Source organism: Myotis myotis, unplaced genomic scaffold (assembly GCF_014108235.1).
Source record: "Myotis myotis isolate mMyoMyo1 unplaced genomic scaffold, mMyoMyo1.p scaffold_m19_p_3, whole genome shotgun sequence".
NCBI classification, from domain to species: Eukaryota; Metazoa; Chordata; class Mammalia; order Chiroptera; family Vespertilionidae; genus Myotis; species Myotis myotis.
In genome coordinates, this window is record NW_023416335.1 from 7,639,232 (window position 1) to 7,666,575 (window position 27,344).

Sequence of the window (27,344 nt, forward strand, 5' to 3'; positions counted from 1 at the left end):
GTGACAAGTGGTCGCAGAGGCTCTGGGGGGCCCAGCAAAGGCTGCAATTCTGGGGAAGCAACATCAAGATGCCACTTGAAATCTCTTTCTTAAAGTCGGAGTTGTCCTCTGAAAAGACTTGGGTGGATACTGCGAACCTGAAACACCAACCAAAAGTAATTCTCATTAAAATGTTAAAAAATCCAGGTCTGAAAAGGGATGTTTTTTATAGCCCATGGAGACTGTATTTTTAAAAAAGAAAAAAGGTGCCCTAGCTGGTGTGACTCAGTGGATAGAGCGTCGGCCTGCAGACCGAAGGATCACTGGTTTGCAGGCATATGCCTGGATTGGGGGCTCGATCCCAGGAGGGGGTGTGCAGGAGGCAGCCAACCAATGATTCTCTCTCTCTCTTTTTTTTTTTTGTATAGGGTGTAATGCAGCCATGGGCAAAATACGGCCCTCGGGCCAGATCCGCCCGTTTGAAATGAATAAAACTAAAAAAAAAAAAAAAAAGACCGTACCCTTTTATGTAATGATGTTTACTTTGAATTTATATTAGTTCACACAAACACTCCATCCATGCTTTTGTTCCGGCCCTCCGGCCCAGTTTAAGAACCCATTGTGGCCCTCCAGTCAAAAAGTTTGCCCACCCCTGGTGTAATGTCACAGGAAGGCCATAGTATTCTGCCACCCATGAGAAGTAAGCCCAAGTTGCTATTGGATGTGTTGTACACAGAGAAGCCATTCTTCAGGCACTCTGCTCTCTCCACACCCAAGCAATGATTCTCTTTCATCATTGATGTTTCTATCTCTCTCTCTCCCTCTCCTTTCCTCTCTGAAATCAATAAAAATATATTAAAAAGAAAAGAAAAGAAAAAAGGTATTTAATGTCACTTTAACACACACCAGGAAACAGTCACGTGCAAAAACTGCCATCTGGGGTTGAGAAGAAGGAAAGGTGTTCGTCCCCACCAAGCCTCGGGGCTGGCCATGTGTCCTTCCAGGCAGGTGGGGTGCAGGGACCTTCTCCCCACAGCGGGTCCCGAGGCCCAGGCAGTTGAGTAGGGAGGTCTGCCAGCCCCATGGGGGTAGAAGCAAAGTCACCTGCTTCCCGCTGTTGCGGACACCATCAGCTCCTCCCCTCCTTTTTTTTAAGCCACAAAAACAATATGTTGGTAAGTTAATAGCTCCAGATGCTTTCTGACTTGGAAGCAAAGGTAAGAAAGAGACCACATGCTTGATTGTCAGAGAAAAAGGGAAATAGAACCTTAGAATTAGAGAAACATCTCTCTTGATGTACCCTCATTCCCTTCTACAGAAATGAAAAGGGACTCTGACCGTCAGTAATAATTGTTGTCACAAGTTCCTGAGAAGAGCCTAACTGACTTAGATTTGGTGAAAAATCAAGAGTGCGGAGTTACAGCAAATTCAGAGCCCAGTTCCATCTCCTAACCTCACTCTCGTGTGCCCAACAAATTAGCTGACATCCACTCAGCATGCTGTAGTCAACGTCTCCAAAACAATTCATCAGAACTCCTCAAGTTCCCTCTTTCAGCATCACCCACAGAATCCTAGGTATCAGCCTTCACTCCTTTCTCTCTCACATACCCCAGGGTGTTCCTCCCAATTCAGTGGCTCATGCCTCCCCCAGGAAGGTTCTCTGCCCCTTTCCCCACCTGCATATCCAGCCAGGTGGCCCCGCTCGCCACTCCCACAGCCCTTTCCATCTCCCCATTAGCCTGAATGTCCCTTCAGGCTCGGACCAAAATGTCCTTGGTGTTCGAATCTCTGCCTTTAGCGCAGAACTAGGCACAGAGTGAGCAGTTAGTACATTGTAATTTATTGATAAACAAACTTGGGTGTCTAATTCTGCTTGACCATCTATGATTCTGTTAAAAGCAATACTTGATAATGTAGCATGGCAGTCTCTTAGAGAAAGAACTATTGTCACTGACCATGATAGCGAATAGCGCTAGGGAATATAAAAGAAAAAAAAGCAATGGAAAGGTACAGCAGCCTGGAGCTATTTAGCATTGGAGAAAAATCTCAAAGGGCTAAAGAATCTTTAGAATCTTTAACATGACTCTGCTACAGAACTATAGAAGGGTGAGGCAAGCACTGACAAACCTCTGTTGTTCCAATGCATAAATTTTGCTAAATTTATTTTAAAATTATAATATATGAAGTGTTTCCCTGAAAATAGCAATTACCCTTTATTTGTTAGATGATCTGTAATACAAATGGTCATAATTTATATTATGAACATTTATAGCAAACAATGTCTTTCCGGCATCTAGCTAGATCCTTTCCATACATTTTTCCAATAATTATTTTATCAGCCAGCCTGTTATAAAAGAAGGAACTGAGGCCCAGAGAGAGATTGAGACAACCCAAAGATTGCTCGGCTGGTAGAGGGCAGAGCCAGGATGGAAACCAAGCATTTGAGCCCAGCCGGCGTGGCTCAGTGGTTGAGCATCGGCCTATGAACCAGGAAGTCATGGTTTGATTACCAGTCAGGACATATTCCCAGGTTGTGGGCTCAATCCCCAGTGTGGGGCATGATCAGTGAATCTCTCATCATCGATGTTTCTCTCTCTCTCCTTCTCCCTTCCTCTCTGAAATCAATAAAAAGGTCTTAAAAAAAGAAAAAGAAACCTTGATTCCAGGGTGGCACACCTCATGACAACGCCATGTGGCCTCCCCGAATAAAAATGTTGGTCATAACGGAAGCATGTGTGTGACACAGGACAAGCACTACTTGGTTCCCTTAGGAGCCAGTGTCCACATAATTAGACTCCCATAACGTTCTTTTCCAAATGTCACCTTGCCTATGATGATTTGACCATGTGCTCTATTTTTCTCTAACCTTGACTGTGTTTGAATGATTTCACAAATTCAATATTATCCTGTCATACATATAAGCAGTAGCAATGGTGTGTTTGTGATCACAGGCAGTTAGAGATGAAAAAATATTTTGCAACAATAAAAGTTCATTTTGATCAATCTTTTGCCTTTGAAAAAAAATATTGGTCATAGTTTGAAAATTAAAACATCATTGCCTTGAATTCTGATGAGAAACTTTATTCTTCGAAGAGCACACTCATCTGTAAAACTCTACATAAATAATTAGAATGTATGTATTAATTTTATTAAGCATTGTTATCATTAGATCTTCAAAGAGAATCTAAGATTAGGGTTTTATTTAGGAGAAAAGCATGAACCTCCACAGCTGAAGGAGACACTAATTACCCTTAGGACTCAGAAGGCAGCCTTTTCCCTTTTTTTTGAGGGTGAGATCTTAAGTTGATTAAAAAGCATTTGGGCATTTTCCTCTTTACAACTACAGCTTGCCTTAGCAGTTTCGCTCTTTATAGAGGTTTCTGAGGTCTGGTTTAGACCACAAACCCTTGGTATTTCCTCTGATGGGGTCCACAACAGTCCCATCCAGGGGGAAATCTTCAACTTCTTTTCCAAAACTTACAATGTCACACATTACATCATTTTATTTATCCATGGAGAACACTGACCTGTCAGCAAACCTTGACCTGCCCAGGTGTGACCAGCAAACTCCATCAGAGTCAATGAACCTTTTTGAGGGGTGTCTGACTGTTAGAAGAAAAATAAAGGATGAGTTTTAGGATGAGTTAGAAGGATGAGTTCTATTGTTTCAGATACTTTTTTCCTTGTTTGACATTTAGACAGTAGTATATATTTTTTACATTCAATATTATTTTGTATAGATTTCAGGTGTACAGCATAGTGGTTTGATAATCATATACTCTACAGAGTGTTTCCCTGATACTTCCAGTCCCCTCCTGGCACCATCAACAGATGTTACAATATTATTGACTAGATTCCCTCTGCTGTACTTATAACCTCATGACTATTCTGTAACTAACCATCTGTACTTCTCAATACCCCCTCCACTCTAGCAACCATCAATCTGTTCTCTGTACCTATGGGCCTGTTTCTATTTTGCTTATTTATTTTGTTATTTAGATTCCACATGTAAGTGAAATTATATGGTATTTGTCTATCTCTAACTGACTTATTTCCATGCTGTGACAAATGGTAAAATTTCATTCTTCTTTATGACGAATATTCCATTGTATGTATGTATGGGCATGTGGCACAAATTCTTTATCCACTTGTCTATTGGTGGGCACTTGCTTTGGATTTTTTTAAAATATGTTTTTATTGTTTTTAGAGAGACAGGAAGGGAGAGGGAGAGAAGCACTGATCAGCTGCCTCCTGCACATCCCTTTCTGGGGATTGAGCCCAGGCATGTGCCCTGACCTTGAATTGAACCAGTGACCTTTTGGTACATGGGACAAGATTCAATCAACGGAGCCACACCAGCCAGGGCATGGGGTGGATATTTTTAAAAACCAAAGTATAGTTAACACAATGCAGCATACAGAGCATGCATATGGAAATGTACACTCGAAACCTGTATGATCCTATTAGCCAATGTCACCCAAACATTTTAATTAAAACAAAAATAAAAGCAAAATACAGTTAACAGATAACCTACCCAGAATGAATGGATTGTGCTGGGCCTTGAAAACTGTTCCACAATCAGAGATCTTTGTCGAAGAGGTGATCGTTCTATACTATTGGGGATTGCACTTAAAACATGGTTTTGTGCATGCCTTCCTCTGTACTAAATGAGAGATAATATGTTATTGTTTAAATAAAATTCACACCTTAAAAAAACAAAAAACAAATCTATATATGCTTCACTCCTTTAGTCATTCATTTATTCACTTATATGAAAACATATTTATATGTTGTTAATCATAAGATCTACGAAGCATAAATATAGAAATATTTTAATTATGGAATTGTGTTTTTTAACCTAATAAAATAACAATGTCCTAATTGGTAAATATGGGTTAAAACCCTTTACTACATCAAATTCTTAGTATTAAATACAATAAAAATGTAGTTCTGCAGTTGTGAAGCATCTGACTCTTTTTAAGGTGTTATTTGCCTTCTTTTGTGATTTCACGCTCAGCCTCAATAGTCTAAGCTTAAATATTAAAGCTTTGCCACTCTGACCTCCTGGGAATGGGTCCATGGCTATGCCCAGGGAGGCACAGGGAATGCAAGAGAAAACATTGCCTCAGCGTTTGTTCTCTCCCTAAGCTTTATGTTGCCACAACCTGGGTGCTTCTGTGTTCTACAAAATAGACACATGCTACTTGTGTCATAGCAGAGCGTGTGGTCATTATGAAATATGGTTGTGCCTGTTACCAGCAGCACAGCTTCCCCAGACCTTTCCCAATTGCAGGGCTGAGCTGAGCTTGGCTGAAGAAGGGACTGCTTCTACATGGCAGTAAACATAGGAAAGTTAGCGGGAAAATGAGAGCTGATAAAAATGGCAGGGGTATGTGACTGAGCTCCTCATTTATGCCAGTCATTATTTAACATCTTTACATTCATTGAATCCCTATAACAATTTTTTGAGGTAGCAATTATTATTGCCCTTTGATAGATGACAAAATTGAGGCTCAGAGAGATTCATTTATACCAGATCACACAGAGACTGGGTGACAGGATTCCAACACACATCTGCCTGTCTCCTGACCTCACCTTCATGCTATTTTCTGCACACCATCCTGACCACCAGGTATGTCCCAGACAGATACACTCCCTCATTTAGCATAAGCCATGTTTTTATTTCACAAAATAGTGAATGAACCCTACCAGCCCCTGTAAATTCTCACAGGCCACTTATTTTCAGGAAGCAGATTATGGAGACATTTTATGTTAATGATTTCACTGCAAAGTACCAAGATTATATGTTGTTTGTTTGTTTGTTTGAGTGGTGCACTTTAATATAATGGAATGTGTCTTACAGAGACAGGCTGAGATCCAGGAACTGCCACCTTCTGCTCAGCAGGCTCGGGGCCTATGGGGGGTAACCTTCTCCGTGCGGTGTGGACTGGTGGGGAGGACATGTGGTCCACGCCAGTTTGCCTGTGAACAACAACAACACCTAACTGAGCATCCGGGAGTCAAGACAGAGAACAGACCTTACACAGCTCCTGGTGTGAGCTCTTCATCACAGTCTGCCTTCCAAGAGAAATGAGCTGAGTTCAGGAAGACAAATGTGGGGAGGGGCCTGGCACCAGCTAGCTCTGTCACCTTCTCCTGAGCAATCGCTGTCAGCCTGTATTGGTTTATCATGAGAGAAGCAGGATGTACAGTCTTGTTCCCCTAAGCACCTCCTCACTGTCCACATTGGGGGTTTTCATTCTCTGTGAGTCTGAAGGGAGAGAAGGCAGCCTCCTGTGTACCGGTGTTTTCTTTGCAGAAGTCTGTAGTCGGCAGGAGCCTGAGATTCATCCCAGCTGGTCGTGGGCCACAGAAAGGGCACTAGCTCCCACACTCAGTGATTTGTCCTCTTGTTCATTCCTGGGGAAGGGAAATCAAGTTAATTACTGAGATGCAAGCTCTGTGAGACTAGGGAACATTTGCCCATGACCAGACACCAACAAGAACAGTGCCTGGCTCCTAGACGATACCCATTCCATTTAAAGGATAAACAGATTATCATTTCCAGTTCAGTTTCAATTTCAATGAAGAATCATCAATAGAGAGAAAAGATCGAAGTTTCTTATTGTTTATGATCAAACATTATAGCCCATAAGATTAAGAATTTTCTATTACATTCCCCTTTTCTTTTTCTTAAAATATATTTTTATTGATTTCAGAGAGGAAGAGAGATGGAGAGAGAGAGAGATACATCAATGATGAGAGAGAATCATGGTGTCTGGGCCCTTTTTCTTATGTGCCCCAACCTAACAGTAATCCTTCTGTGGTCGATATTTGAATAGCATGTTTCTATCCTCACACTGGCTGTGACCTGCCCTGAGTGTGATTCTCATTCTCTCACTCCCACCACAGTCCAGGTGTTCATGTGTGCACAGCACAGGGAGGAGGCTGGGTGGTTATTTTTCATACGTACTGAGTTCTGTCTGCAAAATGGGTCGGTCTCTGCTTGTTGGGGTCCAGCCCCAACAGGTCCAGGGGTTCCCCAAGGTGTGGATGGAGTCAGCGAAGAAGGAATGACACGGAGGCAGCAGCGTTCAGTTGATCAGCATAGTTGGGTTCTCTTGCATGGTTCTGTGGCCAGGATCTCCAGCCAGGTTCTGTCCAGGTTCTCTAGCCATGTTCTCTCAATAGATTCTCCAGCCAGGTTCTATCCAGGTTCTCTAGCCATATTCTCTTGCTAGGTTCTCCAACCAGGTTCTATTTTTTATTGTCTTGTTACATCTGTATTTATACCAGTTGATTTTAATCCTATCAATTTCTATTCCAAAGGTTAGGGCCTTTCTTATCTCCATTCCAGGGAGTAAAGATTATGTAGCTTAATCGTGATTGTTGATAGTTAAAGTGATTAACTACCTGCCTGGCACTTAGTTAAGGGGTTTTATTCCCTCCCTAACTTCAGGGAAAAATCCCTACCTGGGGAAACAATCTTTCTCGGAGAGGTGACCTTGGTTAAAACACCTAGCGCCAAGAAGGGGAGCAAACATATTAAGAACAGTATGCCATATACACCAGGTCCCTTGAATCATATGCTGTGCAGATGTTTCTTCCCTGCAGCAACTGCGTCAAGCAGCAAGGATGGACCGGCTTCCGGCATCTGCTGAAGTGTTTTTGGTTGAATTGTCATCACACCATTCAAATCACTATAAAAATTGTTGGAGAAGCGATGGATCTGAGGAAAGTAAAAACAATCAAAATTAAAAAGCATCCATAGCCACTGACACCATGACTGCCTGCTAGGAATCCACAGGAAGCAACGGCACATTCAGACAGGCTAATGGGAGGAACATTCCATGAAGAAACTAGAGTTTGTAAAGAGGTGGGGAGCGAAATTAACAAGGAACAGCTTAATTCCCCAAGGCTTATCACAGTGGGGACACATGCCCACACTTGGGCCTGGAGCGACAAGGGTTGCTGCCTGGAGAAATGCCACCAACACACTGTGACCTGGCAGCCGGGAGAAAAGCAACACCACACCTCATGTTCTCTAATCTCTGAGCGCCCACAGCGGACAGGTTCTGGGCAAGACAGCCAGGGAACGCAGCCTCCAGGGCACCCCAGGGGGAGGCAGGTGCAGAGAGCACCAGGAGAAGCAGAGCAAAGGGGTCCCAGCTCCTGACCGGTCAGCTTGCTCTGGACCTCCCCTCCCTTGTCCTTCACAGCTTCCCCCTCTGCTTCCTGGGAGCAGCATGGTGCCTGGAAAACTCCAAGCCCCAGATCCAAAGGCTTAAATTTAAATCCCAGTTCTAACTGCTTCCTGGTTGTTGATCATGGGAAGATTACTGTGGAGTTTTAATTTCCTGATTTCTAAATTGGGAATAATGACACTTACTTCATAGAATTATTATGGGAATGACATTAGACAACATTGGTGAAAGCATGAATTAAGGACTCAATAATCAATTCTTTATTCCAATTCCTTAATATGTCCAACTAAGATTCAAAATAGTATTTAGACCTAGAGAAACTGGGTATCTGACACTAGAATTCTATTCTGGGTCAAGAATAGAACTAGCAACTACAATCACATTTCCCTCATGTTGGATAAATGTACAAAGAAATGTTAGAATAAATGAAGGCCTATTGCAATTACCACTAGAATACTTTGACTATTTCAAAATAAGTTCTATTAGTATTTATTTGTATTTTTACCTGTGTTGTCCATGCATTTTCTTTCAGCATTTATCCAAAAAAGAACCTAAAAATAGATGTAGAAAACATTTCCTAAAACTATTAAAAACCACCAAATATTTGTAAATAACTGCTTAGATATCATCAGGTAAAATAAATAAACTTGAGAAATGGGAACATTTGCGCAATGTTCCTATTTCTCAAGTTTATTTCTTCTGCCTGGTGTTTAAAGGTTCTATGTTGTTATCCACTGTTCGCTTCTATGTAATTCACGCTGCATATTTTAGTATGCAAAGTGGGAGATGATGTTGAACCTGTCAGAGCAGTTTCAAGAGACCAAAACTTACAACAAACTCATAGCAACTCCAACAACAAAAGCAAATCAGACGTATTGTAAAGCCTGCACACTGGAGAATAAAGCGATCCTGTTAGGTATTCCTGTTTCAAACCAGTGCTCACCGACCTGTATGCCCTGTTCAGGCCTGGGTCCTTTCAGTCTCACAAAGGCATTCCGTAGGCTTGCTCCTGGGCTAGGGCATGTTTCTGCCTCTGCCTTGAGTACCCTCCCCTTTCTTTTCAGCTTACCAAATCTTGGCTATTGTTTAAGATTCAGTTAAGGTCTTACTCACTTCAAGCCTGTCAAACTCAAAGGCTAACACGGGCCAAATAAACAAGGTTTAAGTTCATGTGGGCTGCAAAAAAAAAAAAGATTCCATTTTTATAGAAACGTAGGCTTATGTTGATAAAGACATGGTGAATACGAAGGGCTGAAATAAATGAGTAATCGTTAACATAAAATAATAGAACATTTATTAAAAGTTAATATTTTTTCTTGAACATTAACTTACCAGACGCTGAATAACTGCACAAATTAATAAGTGTAACGCAAATAAACCTATTTTTCTTGTTCTCCGAAAGCAAAATATTTCCTGTTGCACACACCGAACAAGTCAGTACAAGACTAAAGAAGTGGCAATTGGCTGCTATAATATTCGCTGCTAGTATCAGTGGAGAGAAATGGTGTGCTTGCACATAAGGATCGTAAGGGAAATGAATGCAACACAATTATAGTAATCAGTCATTAGCAAACGCTGTAGTTCATTATTAATAATTATGTTTAACAGAATATTGTAAAACTTAAGTTATGAAATTTTTATTAAAATGTTCCTTTGATGCCGTTTATTGGCTGGGCTGCAAAAATATTCGTTGTGGGTAGCATGCGGCCCACGGGCCACGAGTTTGACATGCTTGCTCTACTTTGTGAGGGGTATGCTGTTTTTCCTTTGAACCCTACATCATTTATGAGCTAAAGGACATATAACTATTATAATACAATGAAATTTAATATAACATAATATGATATGATATAATTAGCATCTGATTACAATAATAGAACTAACACTTATTGAGTGCCTACTCTATGCCACACAATGACTTGTCTCCTTTAATTCTCATAGATAACAAAACCAGTTTTGAAGGAAAGGGGCTGATTCAAGATCACAAAGCTAATAAATCATGATGTCAGGCTCCAAACTTGTAGTCTATACCCAAAGCTCAACCTCTCAGTCACTCTACTACCTACTAGTTTGCCTCATCTTGTGTGTGTGCCTGTGCGTGTGGCATGGCTGGACTCCTGCCAATAAATTATATGTAGCTTGAGACCAGGAGCCCTCTCAAACCCCTTTTCTCTGCTCCCCTCTACAGAAGATGGGCTGTGCGACACATAAAATCCCAACTCCTTAGTACTACCGAAGGTCTCCCATGAATAAGCTTCGCTTTCCACTAGGTCTTTGAGTAAGAATGCAATTCAACAAAAATTTACTAAGACAGTTGCTAGGTTCTGTGTTAGTGACTGTCATATTGACACGATATTGCCCTCAACACAATCCCTTGGACAACATATTACTATCCTCATTCTATAGATTAGGAACCTAAAGTTTAGAAAAGTTCAATCAACACATCCAATATAATTCACCCTATAGGTCTCTTGATTCCAAATGCACTGGTCTTGCCACAATGCCTCTGCAGGTCCCAGTATCCCAACCTCTAACCCAGTGGTTCTCAACCTTCTGGCCCTTTAAATACAGTTCCTCATGTTGTGACCCAACCATAAATTTATTTTCATTGCTACTTCATAACTGTAATGTTGCTACTGTTATGAATCATACTGTAAATATCTGATATGCAGGATGGTCTTAGGCCACCCCTGTGAAAGGGTAGTTCAACCTCCAAAGGGGTCGCGACCAACAGGTTGAGAGCCACTGCTCTAACCGGAAGTCCAATCACTGTTCCCTAAACATGCCCCATCTTACATTCCTCCGTGCCTTTGATGGGCCTGAAATGACCCATGCAGACTTCCTACTCCTTTATTCTCATAAAACACATTGCTTTTGCACATAATCCGCCGAATGTATTGCATCTGACTTGTTTCATACTTTTTGTTTTACTAGGTCAGGGACTATGCTTTCTTCATCTACATATCTCTTCAAAACACCTAATATAGTTCACTTTACACAAACTCAATAAATGTTGGATTAACCCAATGTATACTCACTGACTGATTCTTTTATCACTTTGGTGAGAGGAGATGAGAACATTTGTAACCTGCAAATTGGCTAGAAATATTGGGGCAAACATTTTTTTCTCTTCAAAAATATGGAAACCGTACTACAGCTCAAAGCTGATGGAAAGTTTCAAATCTGAGTGTCCCCACTCTATTAAAGAATACGGTGATTCTATTAAACTCCATGAAATAAGTATTTTAAAAATTAGTCTTATTAACAAACAGACCAGATATCTTGATAATAAACTTTAATAAAATACTAATCTTTTTTTAACAAATGTGTTTTATTGAATTTTTACAGAGAGGAAGGGAGAGTCATATAGATTTAGAAACATTGATGAGAGAGAAACATCAATCAGCTGCCTCCTGCACACCTCCTACTGGGGATATGCCCGCCACCAAGGTACATGCCTTTGACCGAATTGAACCTGGGATTTTTCAGTCCGCAGGTCAACACTCTATCCACTGAGCCAAACCAGTTAGGCTAGAATAGTAATCTTGGCAAACTGAAGCCAAAGGTATAAAAACTGAAGGAAAGAGAGAGACTAGGGGGAAAGCATTACCTGGGGGCATTAAGATCAGAAGCCAGGGAGATGCTTTGAGATGCAAAACTTCTGGATGGGGGAACACTCATTAGATCAGTGTTAATACGGGAAATGAGTCCCTGTGGGGATTTAGCTTCAGCGACTTTCAGTTTTTCTTTCTCTTTTCTTCTTCCTGTGTCAACAGAAAATACAATATTATTAATAATTTTATCTAATATAGGTACTTAGAATTCACTGTTTACAGAAAATATCTGTTCTTGAGTTAGCATGAGTTTGCTATGGCCTTGGACCTTGCTATAGAGAGCAGAGACCCATGGTGCTATTGGCTGACATGATACTTCTCCACACAAACATAATGAATGCCTATCATTTCAGTATTAGGCAGAAAAGTAGAGATTATATACTGAAGCAAGAATAATTCTCATAATTTTATAATATCAGAACTAATCCCTTTGTTTAGAAAAATAATAATATTTAAATTAGCATGATTATTACTCTACTAGAGTCCTGGTGCATGAAAATTCATGCACTGGAGGGGGGCCCCCTCAGCCCAGCCTGCCCCCTCACACAGTCCGGGAGCCCTCAGGGGCGGGAGGCGACCTGGCAATCAGGGGAAGGCGACACCCCCATCACACCTCTGCTGCTGCCACTGCCGGCAGCGCAAGCCTCGGCCAGCCCTGGTTACCTGAACCTCAGGCAGCCCTGAGTGGCTGGGTAGCCAACAGCTGAGGCTTGCCTGCACCTCGGGCCTGCCCTTGGTGACTGGGAGGCTGAGGGGACTGGGGGACTCTGGAGGCAGGCGCCCCGGTGGGGCTGAGGGGACTGGACACTGCCATCTTGTGGCTGTGGGCGCCACCAGTTTTGAGGGCATGGCAGTCAATTAGCACATTCCCTCCTTATTGGCTGTGGGCACCGCCATCTTTGAGGGTGTGGCAGTCAATTAGCATATTCCCTCCTTATGGCTGTGGGCATCACCATCTTTGAGGGTGGGATAGTCAATTAGCATATTCTCTCCTATTGCCTGTGGGTGCCACCATCTTTGAGGGCAGAGTAGTTAATTAGCATATTACCTCCTTATTGCCCATGGGCACTGCCATCTTTGAGGGTGTGGCAGTCAATTAACATATTCCCTCCTTATTGGCTGTTGTCACCACTATCTTTGCGACGGCGTGAGGGTCAATTAGCATATTCCCTCTTTATTAGATAGGATTATATAAATTGATCACATAGCACCATGCACCACTAACATTTCTATGACTAGAGGCCTGTTGCAAGAAATTTGTGCACTGGATGGGGGTGGGTCCCTCAGGCTGGGCTGCACCCTCTCGCAATCCAGGACCCCTCAGGGGATGTCTGACTGCCAGTTTAGGTCTGATCCCTGCCGGCCTAAACTGGCAGTCAGACATCTCTCTCAAAATCCAGGATTGCTGGCACCCAACCGCTTACCTGCCTGCCTGCCTGATTGCCTCTAACTGCTCACCTGCCTGCCTGATCGACCCTAGCCACTCTGCCTGCCCACCTGATCGCCCCTAACTGTTCTGCCTGCCTGATTGCCCCTAACCTCCTCTGCCTCAGCCCCTGCTGGCGCAGCTTAGTCCAGAAGGACATCTGGAATGACGTCCGGAAGGTCATTTGGCTGTACATCTAATTAATATATTATGCTTTTGTATTATTATAGATTTGCTTCTGCTCAGTTTCAACTAATTTAGAAAACATTTTATAAAGTTAAATGAAATGATTATTAAATAATCTATGTTTACATTTTACTTTACAAATAACATCATAAACAATAAAAAGCTAATATCCCATTATTAGAGATTAGTTAGGTAAGGTTTTTGTTTGATTTTTTTTCCATAATACATTTTTAAAAATATGACCTCTAGCTTCTTTCTTGTATATTTCTGTGTGTTTTTTCCCCTAGAGCATATGTACAGACAGTCCTCATGTTACGTCGGACTCGATGTACATCATTTCGTGGATAAGTCACCATCTCTCATTTATTTATTAAAAAAAAAGTTCCATCATTTCGACATATGTACATATGTGCTTTAATTTTTTTTTTATTATTTACCACAAGTAAAGGTCAGGAATTGTTATCTTTCTTTTAAATTTTTTTTACTGTTTCACTTCATTACTGCTGTGTATGTGCTCCATCTGAGTGACGCAGGTGCTTATGTAGGTGGTTCTGACTTACATAATAGCGTTATATCATGCAGTAGGAATGGATCTCCAACATAACCTGAGGACCTACTGTACTAGTATATCATTTTTACGACTCAAAAAGGATAATGTCCTTTTTGAAGTGATTAAAGATCACTTGTGAATGAAGGCAGAAAATCCCTGTCCCTCTCACCCCAATCATGCCCTACGTACGGCCAGGCTGGGTGGGGCACAGCACTGACAAACTAGGCCTCTTTTTCTTTCTTTTTTCTTTAATATATTTTTATTGATTTCAAAGAGGAAGGGAGAGGAAGAGAGATAGAAAAATCAATTATGGAAAAGAATCATTGATCAGCTGCCTCCTGCATGCCCCCTACTAGGGATCGAGCCTGCAACCCAGGCATATGCCCTTGACCAGAATTAACCCTTCAGTCGGCAGGCTGACATGCTATCCACTGAGCCAAACCATCTAGGGCACGGGTCTTTGTCTTTCTTTTTATTAGGTCAAGTTCACCAAATAAGTACCTGTGAGTGTAACTTCCCAGTTTTTTCTAATCAGCTCTTCCAGTATTTCTACCACATTTGTCCAGATGTGATCAAACATTTCTACGGCCACAGCGTCTTTGATACAGTCATGAGGGGAAATGGGAGGAAGTCCGTGCTTGTGCCGCATCCCAAAGTGGTGAGCTGATTTCTGTTCAAGGTGTTCATCGTCACTAAGGACAAAATCCATCCTAATTACTAAAAGAATCAAGGATTAAAGGTAAATAATGCTACCTATCTACTTAACACGCATTCATCAATGTGTATTATACACATATAAATAAACATCACACTCTTTTTTAAAACAGTGCATTATTTTTTAACGTACCAATTTTCCATCACATTTTAGTATATAATATGTGTGGCTTTTGTTTAAGAACCAAATATGCATTTAGTGCTGAAACTGGACCTTTGCCCTCTGTACAGCCAGGTATAGGATACCAGGAGCTCTTGGGCACCAAGGCATGTTCACCATTATGCTAAACACAACTCTTGCTTTCTATCTGTACCATATTGTCAAAAACAGCCTGGCTGGCGTGGCTCAGTGGTTGAGCGTCTACTTGAGAACCTGGAGGTCACGGTTCAACTCCTCGTCAGGGCACATGCCTGGGTTGCAGGCTCGATCCCCAGAATGGGGCACGCAGAAGGCAGCCAATCAGTGATTCTCTCCCGTCATTGCTGTTTCTCTCTCTCTCCCTTTCCCTTCCTCTCTGAAATCAATAAAAATGTATTTTAAAAAAGACAAGAAAGGGAAGCAGTCTTCTAGCCTAGACATTTCCTGCCAGGAACCTGAAAGCTTTTGAGAGCACAATACTCTCCAAAGAATGGAAAATCTTCTGGAAAGTGAAATATACACTAAATGAGCATGTAATCAAACTACATACCAAATAAATTAATATTATGAAACCATTAAGTCAGTGCCAAATAAAATTCTACTCACTCTTCTTTTCAGTCGAAAGCGAAATATTCTTCGATTTTTCCATCCACATCATAGACCTCTTCCTGCAGGGATGAACATGCTGCTAGGTCGGCTACTTCTGTGCAGTCAGCATCTGTCAGGGCCGGGGCTGCAAGTGCTGCTGGGAGTACTTGAGAGCCGGAGATGCACAGCCTACAGGGAAAGCAGATTCTCCATGGGAGCTTGTAGAGCGTCAAGAATACAATGTGTGCATGATTATGGTAGGTCTTTAAATGATCCAGAAAGCACAGAGTCCCAGATGCAAAAGTCACTAAATATTACATTTAACAAAAGTCATTCTTAGAAGCAACATTTTCACACGGGCATCATCTAACATTGTAAGGGCTTCTTGGAAGCCTACATTATTCTATGAATTTGCATCCTCTTTGCTACAATGAAAGGATGTCATGGCACGTCCCAAGTATATGTGACGGTATGGAGGCATTCATTGAAATCTGTTAGTGACCAAAAGAAAATGGCTGGAGTTTCAGTCCTTCTGCTGCTACTGCCTTGGGTCTTAGGATCCAATAGTTTTGATTTTGTATCTAGCTCACCTTTCAGAAATTCTTTGAAACGAAGATTGAAAAGGTATCTCCCTTGACCAGCCAGTGTGGCTCAGTGGTTGAGCATTAACCTATGAACTAAGAGGTCACAGTTCGATTCCCGGTCAGGGCACATGTCCAAGTTGTGGGCTCAGTCTCCAATGTGGGCTGAGCAGGAAGCAGCTGATCAATGACTATCTCGTCACAGATGTTTCTATCTCTCTCTCCCTCTCCATTCCTCTCTGAAATCAATAAAAATATATTTTAACTCCCTTGATATCGGTATTAAACACACACAATCATCATCATCATCATCATCATCATCATCATATCATCATCATCATCATCTGGAATCAGAAGCATCTTATAAAAATAATGCTCTGTAGCTGCCCTTCAGTGAAATTTAAACATATAAAGTGGTGGAGCCGAGGCTCACAGCTGGGACAGACATGAAAAAGTGTAATTAAAATGCCATTAAAACTACCTTTTGGAACCAGTTTGTAGGAACATACTGCCTGATGTGGCTGCTGTGTTCACGAACGTCTGGGGAGGATTCGTGACCTGCAGAGTGAGGCTCGCTGCCCTGGAAGTGGCAGACCCCTTCACCGGTTGGCAGGATGATCTGTCTTCCTAATACTCTGCAAGGTTAAAAAAAGAGAAAACTATTCATATTTTTATTGGAAAAGGTAAAATGTTTTGTAACATTAAAAGTCATGTAAAATACTATTTTAAGGAACATACTGACACATGGGAAGTATCCTGGCATGACAAAAAACCACAGGCTTTCAGGGAGAGGCCAGACTGTTCTTGCCACTGACAGACTTGAGGCCATGTTCTCAGGCGTCTAAGCCACTGACTCAATATGTTTGATTGTCTAGGCAAGACAGAATGATAACAGTCATCTGGAGATAAGGTCTATCAGATCCTTACATCTAGGGCAGTGGTTTTAAACAGTTTTTGTCTCCTGGCACATGTAAACTAATTACTAAAATTCTGCGGCACATCAAGAAATGTATATATATTTTTTGCCACATGAATTTTTAAAACATGTCATACCTGCCTGTTTAGTCAGGGACACTGACTTCTTTTCCCTTAGATTGTCAAATAAAAAAATGACAATAGCCAGCACAACAATAGCTATCGGTTGTGAATGATTCAAAATTACACTTATTTTTATTGTCACATCAGCAAAAAATATATTTTTGGTGTGCCGCAGAATTTTAGTAATTAGTTTACATGTGCCATGAGATGGAAAAGTGCGGGAGGCTAATTCCAGCATGTCATGAATGGAAGAGTTTCATCAAAACGTTGATGGAACTTGGGGACCCAGCAAGGGCTGAATCACATGTGTTATTGCCTGTTAGAAATGGCTAAGGGCATTTCCCCAAACCTGAAAAGGATGCATAAATGATTGCTTGCTGCCAGACAGCTGAGGGCATTTCAATCTACATGTTATTGCCTCCTACTGGCCAAACACCTGAACAGCCGAAAGCAGTTCCTCCAATCTGACCATGGATTCTGTATACCAAACCTTACCCTTTGATTGCATTCTCTGAGGCGGAGGCTTATAGAGGACTAAAAAGAAAAGATAAAAACCCACCTAGTCAAGAATTTTTTAAAGGTATCTAGTGGATGTCACCAGAAGATCTGCTGATATCTGTATGGATATTCTCATTTACCTCCCCGGGCACAATACAGAGGAACTTCGGAGAACCTATATGCATTTCCCCCTAAGCAGTTTGGCTGAGTAGTTGAAAGAAGAAAAAATTCCCTTTATATCCAATCTATAGTCTCCATCTTTGATATAAAAACAACAAGTGATCCTTCCTACATAAGGAATCTTGGCGCAATGGTAAGGTTCATCTTTCTAGTCATTCAGCAAATAATTACTTTGTCCCTCTTCCACCCCCAAGCTGTGCCCTACTTTCAGTACTGAGAACACACACGTGTTGCTCACATACTAGTGAACACAGAGGTAAACGGTGATCTGCCATTCTTGCATTTGTTCTGAGGATGAGCTAACCACTTCTCAGAAATTTTGGCAAACTCCTAAAACAGAAATGCACATTTAGTTGCATAACTAAAAGTTGTAGACATAACAGCTTCGTAATCCATGATGCTAACATATTTAAAGCACCCATTATGACAAAGTAGAAATAAGTGGATTTTGTGGTCAGACACACCAGTGCTGCAATTTTTACCCTTCTGATAAATTGCATCCCACTCTGACCCACAGTTTCTGTAACTATTAAGTAGAGATCATCTGCTACATGAGTTATGAGACATATTTCAGATCTTTACATAGATATAGTGATAGATATAGGTAATAGGTATACATACTGACACAGATATTAATATAGATACTTACACACACACACACACACACACACACACACACACACACACACATACTCACACACACATATATTTGGACAGTGTGAAGCCATGACTCTAATATATATATATATATACATATATATATATATGTATACACACACACACACACACACACACACACACACACACACACACACACTAGAGGCCCAGTGCACGAATTTGTGCCTCACCCTGGCCTGCGCCCTCTCGCAATCTGGGGCCTCTCAAGGGATATCAGACTGCCGGTTTCAGCATGATCCCCACAGGAACCTGTTGGGGGCCAGATGTAAGCTGGCAAGGTCCTTGCACATGTAGGTGCTAGCAAGGCTGGGACCCTTACCCACACAGTTTTCCCAGGCTTGTTTGGATGGCGATTATCAGTAGAATGAGAGCAACATTTGTAGAATGAGAACAGCCTTTCATAGCTTACCAAGAAGTCTGTAACTATTTACTGAGATTTGCTGTACTGAGAACTTGTCCTTCTGCTGTGTCTCTCCCTTAGAGATTAAGAGGAACAAAGAGTACATTCCTCTTGACAGACCTCCTATTCAGTGCATTGTGTATAAATAGGATTGTGTGGCTAATAAAGTTACTTCAGTTCTTCGAGAGCTGGAGTCCTCCTGACCCCGCTTTCTTGTCTTTCTTTCTTTTTTCAATTCCCACCTCCCTGCCTAGTCTGGCTCAAACTTGTCAGGCTGGCCCTGACAGAACCCCTGAGGGATACAGTAGTACACGAAGCGGCAGGCAGGGAGGAGTCTGAGCCCGGGGTGGGTTCTGTGCCTCTCCCACTCACCCTGGCTCCGCTGCATCTGCCGCTGTCTCTGCTTGGTAGCTCTGCCATAGAGGCAGGAGAGGCTCCAGCCACTGCAGCTGCACTCACCAGCCATGAGCCGGGCATCTGTCACCCATCAGCTGAGCGGCGCTCCTGCTGTGGGAGCGCACTTACCAGCAGGGGGCAGTTCCTTCATTGAGCATCTGCCCTCTGATGGTCAGTGTGTGTCATAGCAACCAGTTAAATGGTCGACTGGTCAAACGTTCAACCAGTCACTTACACACACACACACACACACACACACACACACACACAAATAAATATGCAGACATATGTCTCTCATATGGTGGAGTGAGACCACATCTAAGTACATCTGCAAAGATCAAACTATTTCTTTCTCTGATGATACCACTGAAAAGGAAAATGGCTCTTATAGAAAGGGCCATTCACATTCTTTCAATCAATGAAAAAAAATCCTGAGGTGGGATTATCAGGGTGAGGCCAGAGTATTATTTTTTCCTGCCTGACCTAAAGAGGTTCTTGGACTTGGCTACAGTGAAATGTGGATAAGAAAACCTCTCAGCCTTTCTACATGTTCTCCACGGTTGGGAGGCAACAGTCCTACAGCCCTCAGGTCCAAGGAGGAGAATGTGAACTTTACCAGAATTAGGAGAACCAACACTGACCAGGCAGCCTCCAGAGCAAGCGCCTGGTTATCTTTTCTTCCAGGGATGTGTGCACCTGAAATCTAATCCACAGCTCAGGGCAACAAAGTGCATATTCAGTCCGACATACCTGATCCAAATGGTTTACTCAGGCTGATTTTCATAGAATGCTAGTCAATATTTTCTGCTACTTCTTCCCTCCAATTGATAATAAACTAGAATCCCTGGTTGCAAGGGAGTTGAATGCTCTTTTAAAATGCAAATAGGTAGAAAATCAATAATAACATATGCCTCTTAGGAGGGAATTGCCTGGGTACAGCCTGGGAGAGGGCTTACTTTCCATTTTCTCTCGATTGCATTTGGCTGCTTTTGCAAATATTCTCCATCAAAAAGTAAATAAATAAAAGTGTTTAAAAGCAACTGTAGGTTCTGGAGTAATGTGCATTCTATAAATGGAAGCCATAAGGGTCTCTCTGGATAATTACATGAAAATCTAGAGTTTGGACAGTGTGAAGCCATGACTCTCAGCCTTCTTCCCACCTGTACACTCATGAGCAGAGTGCGAGTGGGGGTGGCAGGGAGTGGGCGTGAGGTGGGGCTGCTTATCAGAAGTGAGAGCACATCTCTGAAGAGGTCCTGAGTGACTCAGAGCTGACTCCCTCCCAGCGTCCCCTCCCACACTTTGCAAATCGCTGCTGTAAGTTGGTAGGAGGAAGAGGGGCAAGTGGAGAACTGCTTTTAAAGAGAGCAAAGAAAAACAGAAAACAAGAAAGTGCAGAAGACAGAACACCCACGGGCTACAGTGGAGGCTCCCAGTCACAAGGGCTTTACAAAAGGCCTTGTCCGGGATGCTCAGGGGCACTTGAGGGGCTACAGGGGCAGGGGGCTGTGCAATCAGCAGAGCACCCAACAGAGCTGTAGATTAGAAGCTTGCTTGGCTCCAAACCCCACCCCCAAAAATGACAAAGATAAGGTCAAAGTTAACAGTTTCCACAACACTTAGAAGGTGAAAGTAAAACATCTGCTTAGAAATCCTCTAACCAGGGCGATTTTTTAAATTTTTACTTCACCCAAGTTTTCCACTTGAGTTCCTTCTGTTAGCATCTGCCCTGAATTTCCAGCCATAGATACTATATAATAAAGAGGTAATATGAAAATTAACCCTCACACCCTCACAAGATGGCTGCCTATGACCAGCCCCGTAGGGGGGTTACTGAGGGACAACCAAGTGACTGAACAGCAGCTTCTGTGGGGTGACCAGGTCAGCAGGGGGGTTAATGAGAGACGTCCAAAGGACAGAGCACCAGGTTGTGTGGGGTGCAGGCTAAGGGGCAGGGGGGGCGTTAGTGAGGAACAACCAAATGGCTGAACAAGCAGGCAGCATGAGGCGACCAGGCCGGCAGGGAGGTCAGTGAGGGACAACCAAACAACTGAACAGCAGGCTGCGTGGGGCAACCAGGCCAGCAGGGGCAGGCAGTTAGGGGCGACCAGGCTCGTGGAGGGGTGCATTTGGGGGTGACCAGTTCAGCGGGGGGGGGGGGGGGGCAGTAAGGGGTGACCAGGCCAGCATGGGGTCAGTTAGGAGCAACCAGGCCGGCAGGGAGGGGGCAGTTGGCGGCAACATGGCTGGCAGCGGGGGGCAGTTAGGGGTGACCAGGGAGGTAGGCAGGTGAGGGATTAGGAGCCAGGATGGGCTCCAGGATTGTGAGAGGGATGTGTGACTGCTGATCCTGGGGATCGGGCCTAAACCAGCCGTCGAACATCCCCCAAGGGGTCCCGGATTGGAGAGGGTATAGGCTGGCCTGAGCGGAAACCCCCTCCTGTGCATGAATTTTGTGCACCAGGCCTCTAGTCTCATATAAAAAATTAAATGTAACACACCGAGAGGGAGGGGAAGGAAGTAGAAAAAACAAAACTATTAATAGCCGAGACTTTGAGTTATGGAAATATAAGTTATTTTTGTTTTTCCTTATATGTTCTGTATTTTTAAGATTTTACATGTGACATAGAAATGATTTTATATGTATGGCTATGCATGTGTTTTATAGGTAATGCTTTCAAAATTGGTAAAAAAGATATTTTTAAAAATAAGAAAGCAGCCCTGGCCAGTTTGGCTCACTGGATAGAGCGTTGGCCTGCAGACTAAAGGCTCCTGGGTTTGATTGTAGTCAAGGGTACATGCCCGGGTTGTGAGCTTGATCCCCAGTGTGGGATGTGCAGGAGGCAGCCAATCAATGATTCTCTATCATCACTGATGTTTCTATCTCTCTTTCCCTCTCCCTTCCTCTCTGAAATCAATAAAAATATAGATTTTTAAATAAATAAATAAATAAATAAATAATTTTTAAAAATAATAAGAAGAAAGCAGCCTTGGCTTGTGTGGCTCAGTTGGTTGAGTGTCATTCTATGCACTGGTTCATTCCCTGTCAGGACACATGCCCTAGTTGCAGGCTCCATCCCCAGTAGGGGGGGTGCAGGAAGTAGACAATCAATTCTCTCTCACGGATGTTTCTCTCTCTCTCCTTCTCTTTTCCTCTCTCTCTCAAATCAATAAAAACATGAAAGAGAGAGAGAGAGAGAGAGAGAGAGAGAGAGAGAGAGAGAGAGAGAGAGAGAGAGAGAGCCCTAAACAGTTTTGCTCAGTGGATAGAGCATCAGCCTATAGACTGAAGGGTCCTGGGTTTGATTCCTGTCAAGGGCACATACCAGAGTTGTGCTCCACTAGGGGGTGTGCAGGTGGCAGCTGATCAATGATTGTCTCTCATCAATGATGTTTCTATCTTCGTCTCCCTCTCCCTTCCTCCCTGAAGTCAATAAAAATGTATTGTAAAAATTAAAACAATTTTAAAAAATAAGAAAGCCACTGTTCACACATTGTAACCATGCACTTATCCAAAGTATTCTGAGACATACTTCATCTCTCCATGAGCAAATGGAGCTCCTTTCGGTAGATACACCCGTGGTCGAGGTCGAACTCTGCGATCCAGACCCGGACCAAGAGCTGTGGGCTTCTGTGGGTGTGGGGCTTCCACTGGATGAAAACGATGACACGGACTCACTGCAGGAACAAACGGAAGCAACATAAATAATATTTCCTGGGAAGAGGTTGGGCTGGAAACTGGTTTTACTTCTCTGAGCCACTTCCTCTTTCTTTCTTTAAATATATTGGTCAAGTTCACAGCACACAGAATTTTAAAATACTGATGCAATGTAACATTTCACTAATTTTAGTTTTATCGGAAAATAAAACTGCTTGTTTACTTTTAGAAATTCACGGCCAATCTCCAATTTTGTTTTCCATATTCATTATGGGCATGTTTTGGTTTTGCAATCAGAAGTGTTTCATAGGTTAATACTTACCAGGTATATTTATCAATGGCTTTCTGCACATTTCTTGTAAAATGTGTAGGTAAAGGATCTTTGCTTTTTAGGGAAAAATTGTGTTTCCTAGATCCTTCTGACAGTCCTCTTCTGAAAAATAAAACAAAATATTAAAAGTATTTCTAATGTAATAATTTTATTCATTAAGACTTTTAGAATTTCCTTTTGTATAACGTTGCTCCCTCCTTCCTGCCATGTCCCGCTACACCCACACATGTGCACACACATGCTACATAGCCATCCAATGTGAAGGAATCAACATTATATTTATTTTATTGTCAGATCAGCAAAAAACATATTTTTTGTTGTGCTGCAGAATTTCAGTAATTAGTTTATGTGCCATCAGATGAAAAAGGTTGAAAATTGCTGTACTTTATAGATAGATCAGGTTGACCTTGCTCACTGCTATTATTATTAGCAAATGCTACCCTAGGAAAACAGTTCCTGTTAACTTGCACTTCCCAGAACATTTCTTAGTATGCATCTCTCTTTTTGTTTGTTTTTATTTCTTTAAACTTTTTAAATTTTTCAATTACAATTGACTGTCAGTATTATATTAGTTTCAGGTGTACGCATAGTGGTTAGACATTTATGTACCTTACAAAGTGATCCCCTGACATTTCAAGTACCCACCTGGCACCATATCTACTTATTACAATATTACTGACAATATTCCCTGTGCTGTACCTAACACCCATGAATTTGTACTTCTTAATCCCTCCACCTTCCTCACCCAGCCCTCCAACCCACCTCCCATCTGGCAACCATCAGCTTGTTCTCTGCATCTGTGAGTCTGTTTCTCTTTTGTTTGTTTACTTTGCTCTTTAGATTAAAGATATAAGTGAAATCATATGTTATTTGTCTTTTTCTCTGACTTATTTCACTTAGCATAATACCCTCTAGGGCCATCCATGTATCTGTAAATGGTAAGAGTTCTCTTTTTTATGGCCAAGTAATCTATCTCCAAGACAGGCGTGCTGGCCAGGTATGGGGGTGGGGGTGGGGATTACAAGAAAATGGACGCCTTGAAACGACTTTCAGACCATTTCTCCAACTTCCTCCTCTGCTCTTCCCCCTGTCTTCAAAGTCTCTGGACGTCTGTGGAACTTCTTGGACTTCCAGGTTCAGTGTAATGGCTTATACATTTGACCACAGAATTCAGGAGAATGACTGCCCAAGGTCACAAGGACAACAGGGATGGAGCTGGTCTTTCCACGAACCACAGGTTACTGACATTGTAAACTAAAAACAGAATCTGTAACATTTACTTTCTGTTTTTCTTTTTATGTCTTGTTTTGCCTCGTTGGTTTCTCTGTCTCCCAGGCATGCATTATTGTGCTGTTCTTTCATGCAATATACGGAACATCTTTAATTCCCTGTGAATGATCAACTCCTACATCAGCCCTACAGTCTAGGAAAATGTACACAACTTACAGGATGCGTCCTACAAACCTTAAAACTTGATGTGGTGGAGAGTTTAAGCTTTAATTACAAACCACGTCGCCACAGAACCGTTCTATGGTAGTTCCTTATATTTAGAGATGAAAAAATTCCGCTCAGTGGGTACATTTAGGACTGTTCATTTGCAGACAGGACCTACTTTTTGGTGTAATCGGAAGTGCAACAACTGAACCACAGCGGATTAATTTGTTGATGTATCAAAGTTAAGGCCGAGTCCCAGTCTCCATGAGTCACTCCATTCTAGTTGTCAAGGAAATGACAGAATCATCTACTTTTACTTTGCAAAAGCTGCCTCCTGATCGCCCACAAACCAGTGCCTGTAGAAATTCAAGTCTTCAACAGCCACGGCAGCTTCAATTGTGTATTCCTGTTAAGAAGGGTTGTCTGAAATGAGCCCTGTATGCTGCATGGGCTGAAATGCAGGGTGACTTTCTGGAATGAACTGGCCTTCGCCAACCTGCCCCTCCCTACAAAACACCCAGGCTGTCCTGACTTAACACAGGACCTGCTAGAAGCAACCTGGGCTGGGGATTGCAGAAGTCAAATCAGATGTCATGGATGCTTCTGAGAGCCAGTGAGCGACTTCCCCTGGGCGGCCCGCGAGCTGTGAGCACGAGAATGTCATGAATGGATGCGGGAACAGAAGAGATGGATTCCAGCTTTGCAGGCAGAAAACAAATCACGCACACTGCACAAACATCACACGCCAGCGTTCAGCCACTTCCCTTCCCAGATCAGGACTCACCCAATCACGATCAGCCCCAGGCCTGCGCTCGCGTGTCCCGGGCGGGCCCGCGCCTCCAGGCCTGGGCGCCCCGGCGCGCCCACACCCCGCGCGGAGCCCCTGCAGGCGGCGGGCCCCGCTTCCCCGCGCCCCCGGGACCTCGGCTCCCCGCCCGCCCAGCGCCGCGCCCCCCGCCCGGCTAACCCCGCACAGGCGGCCGAGCCGCGGCCGGGAACCGCGAGCCTCCAGCGGCGCGGCCAGGGGCGCTCCCGGCCGGGGCGGCGCGGCCCGTGGGTGAGGCGGCTCGCCGGGCGCGCAGGACGGCTCCCCGCGCCAGATCCGGAGGCCCCGCCAGGGCCGGACTCCTGTGCGGCGGGGCGACACCTCCGTCCCCTCCGCACGCCTTTGCCTCCTCCTCCCCGGGTGGGTCGCCGTGTAGGAGGTCGGGTTGGTCCTGGCTGTGGGTCCCCAGCGCCCCCTCTTCCCAAACCTGGGCAGGCTCCCCGCCCCCATCCCCCCCACTTCCCACCTCCCCACCTCCCCCTTTCCCAGGACTCTGACCTCCGGGAGAGCACGCGGTTCCCCTTCCGGCCGCCAAAGGCCAGATTTCACATTCCCGTGACCTGAGCTTTGGCTGAAGGTCGCTCAGCCTCTTGGCACCAGCTCCAGGGGCCTCTCCTGGCCTCCAGGGAGCAAGGGCCTGGCCTTCCCCCTCCCCGTGCTGACTGAGTGGGAAGGTCTGTCCAGACAAGTGCTAGCCACCTATCTCTCTCTCTATACCTATGTAAAGCTGTAAGTAAGGATAAAGATGTGCTGTAGACCTGGATATATGCATCTTATTGGTTCCAGTTCTCTGGAGAACCTTAATACCTTGGTGAAACTGGAATGAAATAGAGTTCAGTTAATAACAATGCATCATTGTTGGTTCATTAATTGTGACAAATGTACCATAATAATATGAAATGTTGATAATAGGAAGCAACTTTTCTATACATTTAAAGCTGTTCTAAAATTAAAAACTTCTATTTTAAAATGTGTCGAACTCCTCTATACATTTAAGTGTATTTTATGAGTAACTACTTTACAAGAAGACCAATAAAACAATGTTATGTTTATTTATTTTAATGTGAATAACATAAGAATCTCAGAAAGTGCTAGTAAACTATGAAGTTCATAGCTTATGTGAAATTATAAATATAGAGTCAATATATGATTTAAAATAATAAACGAAAAATATATTACGTAGGTGGCAAGATTTATAAGGGCATTATTTTTAAATAATTATAAGAAATTTCAGGAGATTCAAGATGGCCAGAGTATAGGCAGACGCGTCCCAGGTCTTGTCTGGGAGCAAATGGAGTAAGCAGCTGAAACTAATAACAGCCACCCCGAATTGGCGAAACTGTCAGCTGGTGAGACAGTTTACAGCCGGGAAAGGCAGAGCTCCCCTGGAAAGGTAAAAAACCAGGGATCTGGGCAGGAAAGTTTGCCAGGCCTCTGAGCCCAGAGGGGCAGAAGGAGACTGTGTGGCAGACAGCCGCATCTCTTGGGACAGGCACAGCCCCTGACTGGGGAAAGGAGAGCCGAGGGACTGTTGGTGCCGGGGGATTTGAGATCTGGGTTCTGTAATTACGGAGGACTGAGCTTAAAAGGGGCAGCCTGAAGAGCTGACCAGACCATGTAGTGCCGGTAAGAGAAGAGCTTACAGAGACTCAGCCTTCCCCGTTTCCGTGGCCGGTGTTTGTTTGTTTGTTTTCACTGAACCCTGTTCATAGGACATTTTGGATACAGACACTCACCTGTGCTGAAGAGAGGGAGAAGGTGCAGACGAGTGGATCTGAGGAGAGGCTGAGGAGAGAAGGGTGCCAGGAGAGGTGGCAGCAAATTGAGTGCTGAGTCACCGCTGAGCCCAGGACTAGGGCAGCCATTTTCTCCGGAGGTTAGGATTCCTCCCCCCAGCCCCCAGGCAAGGAGCACAGCCACACCT

General features: G+C 43.3%; 1 protein-coding gene and 1 pseudogene across 1 annotated transcript; both read right to left on the minus strand.

The window, feature by feature from the left end:
* Positions 1–25,792, minus strand: FAM149A (family with sequence similarity 149 member A). The gene is given in 14 exon segments (XM_036297768.1): positions 1–137; positions 3,507–3,585; positions 4,514–4,642; positions 5,841–5,961; positions 6,190–6,399; positions 6,953–6,979; positions 7,632–7,717; positions 11,793–11,947; positions 14,461–14,651; positions 15,419–15,618; positions 16,463–16,616; positions 22,705–22,849; positions 23,152–23,262; positions 25,379–25,792. Coding segments are annotated over 13 exon segments (1,602 nt in total). The 5' UTR covers positions 23,183–23,262; positions 25,379–25,792; the 3' UTR covers positions 1–63.
* LOC118652385 lies at positions 645–754 on the minus strand (annotated as a pseudogene).
* Positions 25,793–27,344: the final 1,552 nt, after the last annotated feature.